Source organism: Heptranchias perlo, chromosome 35 (genome assembly GCF_035084215.1).
Source record: "Heptranchias perlo isolate sHepPer1 chromosome 35, sHepPer1.hap1, whole genome shotgun sequence".
Lineage (NCBI taxonomy): Eukaryota > Metazoa > Chordata > Chondrichthyes > Hexanchiformes > Hexanchidae > Heptranchias > Heptranchias perlo.
Window position 1 is genome coordinate 11,902,145 of NC_090359.1, and position 10,459 is coordinate 11,912,603.

At 41.8% G+C, this 10,459-nt stretch overlaps 2 protein-coding genes across 2 annotated transcripts; both read left to right on the forward strand.

Annotated features, from left to right (window-relative positions):
• The first annotated feature begins 297 nt into the window (after positions 1-297).
• LOC137302052 (ferritin heavy chain A-like) lies at positions 298-3,016 on the forward strand. Its single transcript, XM_067971747.1, has 4 exons — positions 298-462; positions 1,121-1,267; positions 1,880-2,005; positions 2,435-3,016. Exons 1-4 carry the CDS (start codon positions 361-363, stop codon positions 2,585-2,587), a joined length of 528 nt encoding a protein of 175 aa, XP_067827848.1. The 5' UTR covers positions 298-360; the 3' UTR covers positions 2,588-3,016.
• Positions 3,017-5,420: 2,404 nt separating this feature from the next.
• On the forward strand, positions 5,421-8,340 carry LOC137302053 (ferritin heavy chain B-like). Its single transcript, XM_067971748.1, has 4 exons — positions 5,421-5,522; positions 6,793-6,939; positions 7,352-7,477; positions 7,831-8,340. The coding sequence occupies exons 1-4, from the start codon at positions 5,421-5,423 to the stop codon at positions 7,984-7,986; spliced, it is 531 nt and encodes a 176-aa protein (XP_067827849.1). The 3' UTR covers positions 7,987-8,340.
• Positions 8,341-10,459: the final 2,119 nt, after the last annotated feature.

The following is a 10,459-nucleotide window of genomic DNA, read 5'->3' on the forward strand; positions in this document are numbered from 1 at the left end:
AGGACTCAATAACTGGGATGACATTCGAGGCTATTGTTGGATCCAAGGAGCCGATCAGTCCTTTGAGGAAAACAACAGCAATGACATCACAGAATAATCATCCAATCCTGCCTGTATTCCAAAGCTCTGATTGGCTCTGGGAAACAACTCGCCCCCTCTCTCCTTTGTTAATTGGTGCCTGGATTCATGGAAGATTCCTGATTGGCTATCAGGGATTGTCAATCATCATTGGTGATGTCATACCCTGTGTAAATGCAGGCTGTCCCAGTCGTATAAATACAAGAGCTTGTGAGGGAAGAGGTTAGGTTGTTTCATGCAGTGGTGTTTGAAGTGAGGTTTCTGTTAACAGTAAAAGTTAAGATGGTTTCCCAAGTGTGTCAGAACTGCCACAAGGAGTGTGAGGATGGTGTCAACAAGCAGATCAATATGGAGCTCTATTCCTCCTATGTTTACCTCTCCATGGTGAGTCTTGTACTGTCTCTTCATTCTGAGAACTTGGAATTTTTTTTTTGTTCAGAATTGGATTCAAATTACATTTCTCTTGAGTTCCTTTTCCTCCCTGGGGTGGAATATCTTTGGGCAGTGAGTACTTTGTGTGTAATATGGGGTGATCTTGTGTTAATGGACTGCTCCTTACAGCACCTGCACTCTATTGAGGGGCTTAATATATGAACCTGGCTCAGCTGCTGCTTGAATTTGTAAGAGAAGAGCAGAAACCTGGTCAAGTGCTTGTCAACAATTGACTTAAAAGGTTCAGTTTCAATGGGGTGACTGTTGCCAGTGAAATGTTGACAGGTCCTCACTAGTTTTTGTGCATTTTTACTTGCAGGTGAAGTACTATGAGAGTCCTAGGCTTTTGTCACTGCCTTGATCCTTAACACAGATTGTGGAGTTTGAAACTTCTGGAATATAAGAATTTTCTTGTTCCTTGCCCAATTTTAGATTAGAATAGCAAGTAGAAGGAGGGGCTACTTACTGTAAGTACAGTTTAGTTTGCGTTACTAGTTAACATAGTATTTTTTAAAAGAAACTTTGAGCACTCATTAACTGGGGAGGGGAGAGAAAGTTAATTGTATGTCGGTGAGATCTAGGTCTGACATGATTCTGTTTAAAATTCCAGTCCTATTACTTTGACCGGGATGATGTTGCCCTGCGTCACTTTGCTGAGTTCTTCAAGGAGCAGTCGCATGAGGAATGGGAGCACGCTGAGAAACTGCTGAAATTCCAGAATCAGCGTGGAGGCCGAATCATCTTGGAGGACATCAAGGTTTGTTCATAGAATCAGGCCATTTGGCTCATAGTGTCTGTGCTGGCTCTTTGAAAGAATATCCAATTAGTCCCTCGTGCCCTGCTCTTTCCCCATAGAGCTGTAAATTATTCCTTTTCATGATTCTATACATAAAAATCTGTTCTGACAGTTGCTATTGAATCAGCTTCCCTTTCAGGCATTTCATTCCAGATTGTAACAATTCACTGTTTATATATGAAATCTCTATCTTCCCTCTGGTTCTTTTGCCCATTATCTTCAATGTGTGTCCTCTGGTTAATGACCCACCTGCCAGTTGTTGAGTTCATGACTGGGCCAAATGTAATTTATTGAGGCTTATTTTCATATTGAATGATTGGTCCCCACTGCAGCCTCTATCCAGCTTTCAGAATGTGGAAAATTTCTCCACAGCAGAGAAGATGTTTTCTCATGAATGAGCCACATGTTCTACATTATAACTGAACAGAGTACTTGTTGCTAACATCAGGGCAAAAATCAATTTTCTTCCACTCTCCAGTCATCCTCTTGTTTCAGGCTAGTTTGAGATTAATACTGCATGGGATGCAGATGGGAGCTTGAGCATTTTGTGACTTGAAAGACTTCCCTTTTCAGAAGCCAGAGCAGGATGAGTGGGGCAATGGTCTGGAGGCGATGCAGAGAGCTCTGCAGATGGAGAAGGATGTGAACCAGAGTCTGCTGGATCTGCACAAACTGTCCACTGAGAGGACAGACCCTCATGTAAGTCCTTAATGCATCAGTGGCATTTAGCTTTTGGGTTTATTTTTAATTTGGGATTGTGTAATTTAGCATTGTCCTCTAAAATCACATCAGACTGAATGCAGCTCAATACTTACCATTTCTAAATCTGAGGTTAGTTAAATCTACTGAAGGTGAGCATTAAAATCTGTCCTTGAAATCAATCTGTTTCAAGGGTTGAGATATCTTGGGCTTGAAGGGAACCTTCAAATGGATACTGACTTTAGGTGAGGGACTGGGGCAGGGCAGCATTTATTTTCAATACCAGTGGCTGGGAGGGCAAGGAGTTAGATCTCGTAGTCTCTTGGCCATATTTTGTAATGAGACCTTGAGTATTCCCAGTAGGGAAGTGAGATTAAAGGAACCTAATGATTCAAGTAGCTAGCTTGATTTTTATTTTTCCCTTTCCAGTTGTGTGACTTCCTGGAGACCCACTACTTGGATGAACAAGTGAAGATGATCAAGAAGCTTGGAGATCACATCACCAACCTGAAGAGACTGGGAGCCCCTGAGAATGGCATGGGAGTGTACCTGTTTGACAAGCACACCCTGGGGGAGGAGTGACTGGACTGTTGTCCATGTTGCAGATATTCAACTTGTGTATTGAAGTTTTATGTTGCCATCTCTCTGAACTGGGAATGGAATTCAAAGTCTAAGATTAACTTCCAAACATTGTAGTTGAGTGTTCTTGCAGCTGAAATAAAACATTTTGATGTTGAACTGGTTCCTTTTCTTCAGTAATTGAGCACATTCTAACAGCAATGCACGTGGCCTTGCGTCAAACAAAAAAAAATTCTAAGAAATAGGTTGTCACCGTGATAAAATCTGATTTGTTTGGGCACATGGATGTTTTAACCCCTTCCCCTCCAGAAGGCTTAATTTGGTTTTGTAGCAGCCGAGGATGGCCATCAGGCCAAAATTAGATTTGTACCTAACAGCTTTCAATATTTGGTGTTCTGTAGTAGAGATTAAAGTGTAATCTGATTACAGTAAGACCTCTTCCTCCACATAGGCTTGAATCCCTTTTGGAGAGTGTGCATTTTTTTATTACTATTCGTTCATGGGATGTGGGCGTCAATGGTGATTACAGTAGTTAACCTTCTGAATAAACAACCCCACACATTGCTGCTGACTTGTCCATTGTAGGACATGAGGGAAGTGTTCCCTGAAGCAGGTATTCAAATTTAAGTAGTTACAAAAATCCTGGAGCAAAGTAAGACCAAATCTCCAATTGTTCCTGCTCGGGTTACCTGGCTCTTTCCTCCTTCTCTTCAGCCCATCTTTTTCTTCCTGTGCAGAACTTTGGTCCAGCTCCTGCTATTTGTTTCAATCTCAATTTTTATTTTCCAGTCTCTGTTCACCTCATGCACCTTTTATATCCTGGACCCCATAGCCTCTAAAATACTTCCATTTGCTGTTGCAAATCTAAGAGCCCCTCTAAGTTTCCCTTGCTGGATTCTGTTTCATTAAACAGTTCTTGCCCCATTCCCCTCTCCTTGCGAATACAATCTTTGTGTAATCTTATTTGGCCTGGAACCAAATAACACTAGATCCCAATTGCCAAAACTGCCACTTATAAATCTACTGAAGAGTTGGAGAATAGAGCCATCTAATTAAAGGCTAAACCACCAACTACTTGGTCTGTTTAAAGCTTTAACTGAGTTTGCACCAGTGATGTTCAGGTTATTCTCACACAGGGATCATATGATCAGATCAGTCCATCGACCCCACTTTTCGTTGCTTCATCTTTCCTTCACTAGGTTCCACCTTTGATTTTTTAGCCTGCTGTTTGTTGTTGATCCGACAGTATTCTGATGTGATCTGGAACACAAAATATCCACGGGGCCCCATCCTTCCCTGACCGGATTTAGGGAAATATCAGTAACTCCCCTTTCTAATGAGAAAATTCACCACTCGACTCTTTCCACTTGGTGTTTGACTGTCCAAAAAGTACAAGAGATTAATCATTGAAACAAGGGATTAACAAACCCAGGAAATACCAGATAGTCTGTTCACCACTGTCGCTCACTGTATATACAACCAACACTACACACAGTGTTTGCCTCTCACCGCAATCCCTCCCAACACCAAACCCCCCACCCCCCAAATCCCTTCAGTCAATGGTCCACAGTCTCTTCCCCGTGGAGTGCTCTGCATTTTATTGTTTGTAAAATGTCATGATGACAAAACAAGAACTCAACATGCCGTGGCCCCCTTCACTTTCCAGCCGATGTGTGTACAGATGCTCACTGACCCTAGAATTGATGGAGTATTGAAGGACTTGTGTTTAACACGTTCATCACACCCACTTTCCATTCGCCTGACTCGCTGTTGGTTGCTGTTCACAGGCTCTGATCTGTTTGGATGTTGCCTCAAACCCGCAGCTACTTGCAAAATAACCAACTCACGGATCCATCCAGAATTATTCAAAGACACTGACCCGCAAACAACAATTAAACCTGTGGTTCTGGATCTTTGAACCGTCACGATCAGTGACCATAACCGATGGGATGGGGGCAGATCCACCAATTGACAATTTGGTCCATTATGGTCAAGTGCCCGGGTGGCCCCGGAGAGGGAGCATGTGGTGTCCACCGTTACGCTTGATGCCTTCCGCGACCGCTGGGCACCGCAGGGTATAGACTGTCTTTCAGACATCAATAATAGAATCCTGATTTAATTGGGAAAGTATCCTGTTGTTTTTGGTGGCACTTGATGCTTATTTTGGTATCTTTTCAGTTTGATTGGACCATCCAATATTAGTGGTGCCCTGAGAGGGCCACTTGTGATGGTTTATGTTTGGTGACCCTGGGGCAACCCAGAGTCTCCCTTATTGGTCCATCAAAGAAAGGTCGATTATGGTCAAGAATATGGTCACGATCAGATTTTTTTTTCTTTGGAGTGTGGGATGGAAGAGCAGCCATGGTTTTTTTGCTTTTCCTTTTTTTGTGTTTTAGGCCCCCCTTTTATAAGAAGGGGAGGGGGGGTTGGTTGTGTTTATGTGCAGTAAATCAATAAACCCAAAATAAGTGTCAAATTATAATTTTATTACATCGATCCAGGATGCACTCCAGTCCCTGCGGTGCCCACCGGTCACGGAAACAGATTTTACAGTTTGAGGAAAGTCAAAGCAATTGGATCTTTATTGAATTGTCAGCCAATGATGCTCCTCCTTCAAAGTTCTGACTGGCTCTGGGTGTCATCTCCCCTCCTCCCTTTTCTTGATTGGTGTTCTGAGAGAGGATGTAATTTCTGATTGGGTATTGCCAACTGTCACTCATCATCTAGGCTGCCACGCCCAGGATTAACCAGCAGTATAAATATGGAGCTTTGGGTGGCTGTTTTTCAGTTTCTTGCTTCAATAGAACTGTTCAGTTTTGTTAAAGTTAATTTAAAGATGGCTTCCCAAGTGTGTCAGAACTATCACAAGGAGTGTGAGGATGGTGTCAACAAGCAGATCAATATGGAGCTCTATTCCTCCTATGTTTATCTTTCTATGGTGAGTTTTGTTTCTTTGACCCCTTCACATTGGAGATTCTAATGTGACATTATAAAATTCTGTTTTCTCCAACTCATCTATTGCCTTTTCTCTAATCTGCACCCCCTCCCCCCAATTGATGGATGGTGAGTGTCTTTTTAAAGCTGTAATATAATGTGATTTATTGTACAGTCATTATCAAAATGTCTCCCTCTTCCTTGCAATAGTTGCACCACATTCTATATCTTAAATCTCAATTGTTCACTTTCCTGGTGTCTGAGCTTTCTATTGAAGTTGTGTTTTGCAATACACTCTGCATTCAATGCCTGGGATTCATATTTCTTACCCTCCATTCTACATCTCTCCACAGTCTTTCCCCACATTCTCCTTGCAATGGGGGGGGGGGGGGGGGAGGTCATAATCTTAAATTAGAGCTAGTCCATTTAGGAGGTAAGTGAGGAAGCACTTTTCCCCTCAAAGGTACTGGAAATCTAGAACTCTCTCCCTTGAAAGTCTGTGGATGTTGGGGATTAATTGGTGCTTTCAAGACTGAAATCTTTTGTTGGGTCAGGGTATTGAAGGATGAGTTGATGTACAGATCCATGTTCTAATTAAATCATTGAGTTGGCTCAAATGGCTGTATGTCCCACTTCTGTTTCTATGCTCTGAACCTTCACTTTTTAAGTACCAGCTTGTCCCTGTCTGTCTTCTCTCTCTGCCTTTGCTCTATTGGTGGTAGGGCCTTCAGCCATTTTGGTCCTACTCAGTGTAACTGTTAATCCCTTTGCCTTCCTACCTCTGTCTGTCTCTCAAAGCATTCAAATGCTAACAGTTTCTAGTCATGCAACTCTTACTGCTTGGTATCTGTTTCTCCTCTGAAATGCCTTGATGTTTAGTGTTGAAGGTGCTAAGTTAATGCTGTTTGTGGTAGTTGTAGAAAAGGGTTTGTTTCAAATTTCAGTCATGAAAAGGATGTAAGCTTTTATGTTCCTTCACTAATTTCTAGACATATAATTCAGTCTTGGGTGTGAAGATTAAAGTGAAATATTGTGTTGAGCATGTTCAAAGCTGAATTGGTAATTTTCCATTGGCCAGCTTCCCTATTGCTAGGAGTGAGATTATCTCACTACCAGGTTAGTGAAGCAAGTCAGCCTGTGCTAGTTTTCAGAACCATCTGCCTACAAGCTCAGTGAGACTTGAACCCTTGACAGAAAGCAAAATATTGAGGTTGGCTTTAAGTACAATACCCATGATGATAATTCTGATACCCAACTACTTTTGATCTCACCAGTCCTATTACTTTGACCGGGATGATGTTGCCCTGCGTCACTTTGCTGAGTTCTTCAAGGAGCAGTCACATGAGGAATGGGAGCACGCTGAGAAACTGCTGAAATTCCAGAATCAGCGTGGGGGCCGAGTCATCTTGGAGGATATCAAGGTTAGATTTAATGGAGTGGCCTTCTGAATGGCTCCCCTTAAATGGACAATTTTAAATATTTCTAAAGCAATTTGTTCTAATGCACATAATTACATAGAATGTCCAGCACAGAAACAGGACATTTAGCCCAACTGGTCTATGCTGGTGTTTATGCTCCACATGAGCTGCCTCCCACCTTCATCTTGCCCTATCATCACATCCATCTATTACTGTCTCCCTCAGTACTTCTCCTTAAAGACATTTATACTATTTGACTCGTGGTTGTGGTGGTGTAATTCTATATTCTTGGGACAATTGGTTCATGGCAACATGGACATCTGATTGCTTTTCACCCCTATTTTCCTTCAGTACTTTCTTGTGTATTTTGTTTAATCCATTAAGTGAACTGGCTGAGACCTGATTCCCTTTTCAGAAGCCAGAGCAGGATGAGTGGAGCAATGGTCTGGAGGCGATGCAGAGAGCTCTGCAGATGGAGAAGAATGTGAACCAGAGTCTGCTGGATCTGCACAAACTCTCCACTGAGAGGACAGACCCTCATGTAAGTTTTTAATGTGGGCCTTTGGGTAAGTTCGAGGTGGTGGAAATTTACTGTCCTTGAGCCTATTCAAAAGATCTTCATACCCAATAGCTTTGTTGGTGTCATGCTCAAATTTTATTGGGGAGGGGAGACAGGAAAGGGAGATTGCCCTACTGTCTGCATTAGAAGTAAATGTATCTGATCCCAGGATCTAAGCACTTAATAGAGCAAAGTTACTGTATAAAATGCATCAATCTAAAGTGCACCACTTGACTATCCTCCAGACCAAGAAGATTAAAATCCAAACCCTTGGAGAAGCTCAGATCTTCCTCCATCTCTTGCTGGACATAACTATTTTCCATCTTTTCTTCCAGTTGTGTGACTTCCTGGAGACCCACTACTTGGATGAACAAGTGAAGATGATCAAGAAGCTTGGAGATCACATCACCAACCTGAAGAGACTGGGAGCCCCTGAGAATGGCATGGGAGTGTACCTGTTTGACAAGCTCACCCTGGGGGAGAGTGATTGAACTGACTGCAGGGATAAAGCTTATTGTTCAGTACTCCTGTTTATAGTCTGAAGAACCCCTATCCTGTAGCAATGGTGACTTTGTACTAAGAGCTGTGAGACCTGGGCTCTTGATGTGAAATGTAATAGTAACTGGAAATAAACTGTTACAGAAGACTGGGTTTTGGCTCCTTGTAAATTGAGTGATTGCTTATTTTTCAGATTAACATAATTCAGCTGTTGTAACAAATTACATTGGGCTATGTATTGGCTTTCGGGTGAGATTCTGCCCTATGACATTTTTTCTTCTGGGGTCATATCAATGTAGTGACTTGGGTGTTGAGGGCCAATGGGTCTGCCTTGAGTGTAAATTGTATTTATGCAGTAAAATGATTACTGCTGATTTCAATGCAAAGAACAATACAGTAATGAGTTACTGTTCCTATTAGTACTGCATATTATCAACTGTTTAACTCATTAATGATGCAAAATCAGCTGATTTAACATTTTGTTCCAATAAAACACAAGGAAAGTGAACTAGTAATTTCAGTCCAATCGGCAATTTTTTTAAGAATAGTATCTGCCTGGGGAAGAACAATCCAGATGCTTTTTTTTTTCAAAGATGCTACAGACCTCAGTAGGTAGTTGGGGTAGCTTATGAAATCACTCACTATTACTCCTAATAAACTGTTTGTTTGGAGTCAAATAGGTCTCATATGGGGGAGTGCAGGTTCCCTGTTTGTCTATTTCCCTTCATTTTCATCTTCTGCCCCCCCCCCCCCCCAACCCCCTGTTAATCTCCCCCATGAATAATAAATTGGGTATGGTACAGGAAAAAATACCTCGAACTAAACTCCAGCAAACAAAATCTTCCTTCTGGGAGATGTAGTAAATGCACTAAACAACTAACTTGAACCATTAAGTTGAATAGATAAGGCTCCGAAACTCTTCCATACCACTACTGTTCCATCAATTCATAAACCCAATATAAGCAGCTCATCCATAAATCTATCAATTTGTATTTATCCCATTGTGCAGTTAATACTAGATTACAATTCTAAATTCTACTGGATCACCATTTCATTTAAACCAGGTTAAATAGATATTTTGCCTGAAACTCCACATCCCAATGCCATCAATTCATAAACACAATACAATCAGCTCCTCCATAAATGTGTCGATTTGCCTATAGTCCTATTGTGCGTTCCATACCAAATTGTAATCAACCTTTCCAAATCCTATGGGTTCTCCATTCATCTTCACCCCTATGAATGGATTCAAATGTTGATGCTGCAGCTGTAATTATCCAGTGTTTCCAAGTGAAGTTTAGGAACTTGTGACTTGCACTGGGTGTGATCGAATTGCCGTCTTCAGTCAGTCCATGTTAATATCTTTATATTGATGGAGTAAATAAGGGGAAACTGATTCCAGTAGCAGACCGGTTAGTAACCAGCAAACACAGATTTAAGGTGATTGGTAAAAGAACCAGAAGTGACACGAAACTTTTTTCAGTGTTCTGATCTGGAATGCATTGACTCATCGGGTGGTGGAAGCAGATTTAATAACTTTCAAAAGGAAATTGGATAAATACTTGAAGGGGGAAAGAGCAGGGGAGTGGGACTAATTGGATAGCTCTTTCAAAGAGGCAGCATAGGCACAATGGGCTGAATGGCTTCTTTCTGTGCTGTAATAGTTGGATATTATGATCTCTAAAGGCACTTTTGGGATATCAATGTCACCACATTTCATACGTTGTTGAGCCATAATTTTACGAGTCAGTGTGGATTATCTGGTAGCTTTGACTGCTGCATAGTTCGCACCTTTGAGGTGTAGTCACTGTTGTAAGGTAAGAAATGCGGCAGTCAATTTGCCTCCAGCAAGGACCCAAAAACAGCAATGAAATATTGACCTGATAATCTGTTTTAGTGATGTTAGTTGAGGGATAAATATTGGTCCAGATATTGGGGAGAACTCCGCTGCTCTTCCTCGAAATAGTGCTGTGGGATATTTTACGTCCACCTGAGAGAGCAGATGAGGCCTCGATTTAATATCACATCCAAAAGACGGCACCTCCGACAGTACAGCACTCCCTTAGTCAGCCTAGATTATGTGCTCAAGTCTCGAGATGATGACTTGAACCCACAACCTTCTGACTCTGAGGTGAGAGTGCTGCCACTGAGCCACAGCTGACACAAATGGAGATGTTTGTGTGGGTGACATTGCATTCAGTAATCTTCACTGCCTCTCATTCTCGCTGAATATCCTGAATTTTACCAAACAACATTTCATGAGAATCAAAACTAAAAATGATGCATCCCACAATGCTTTGCCCAGTTGATGCCCCCATGCTGCCAATCCTCAGACACACCCATTCTCTATATTAGAACTGGGGGCGATTCACACCATCCATGGGATGGAATTTCCATTTCTCTGACCAATGGATGGTTTGCAAATTCACTCAAGACAACTTGATTGCTTTGAATATTGTCTCAACA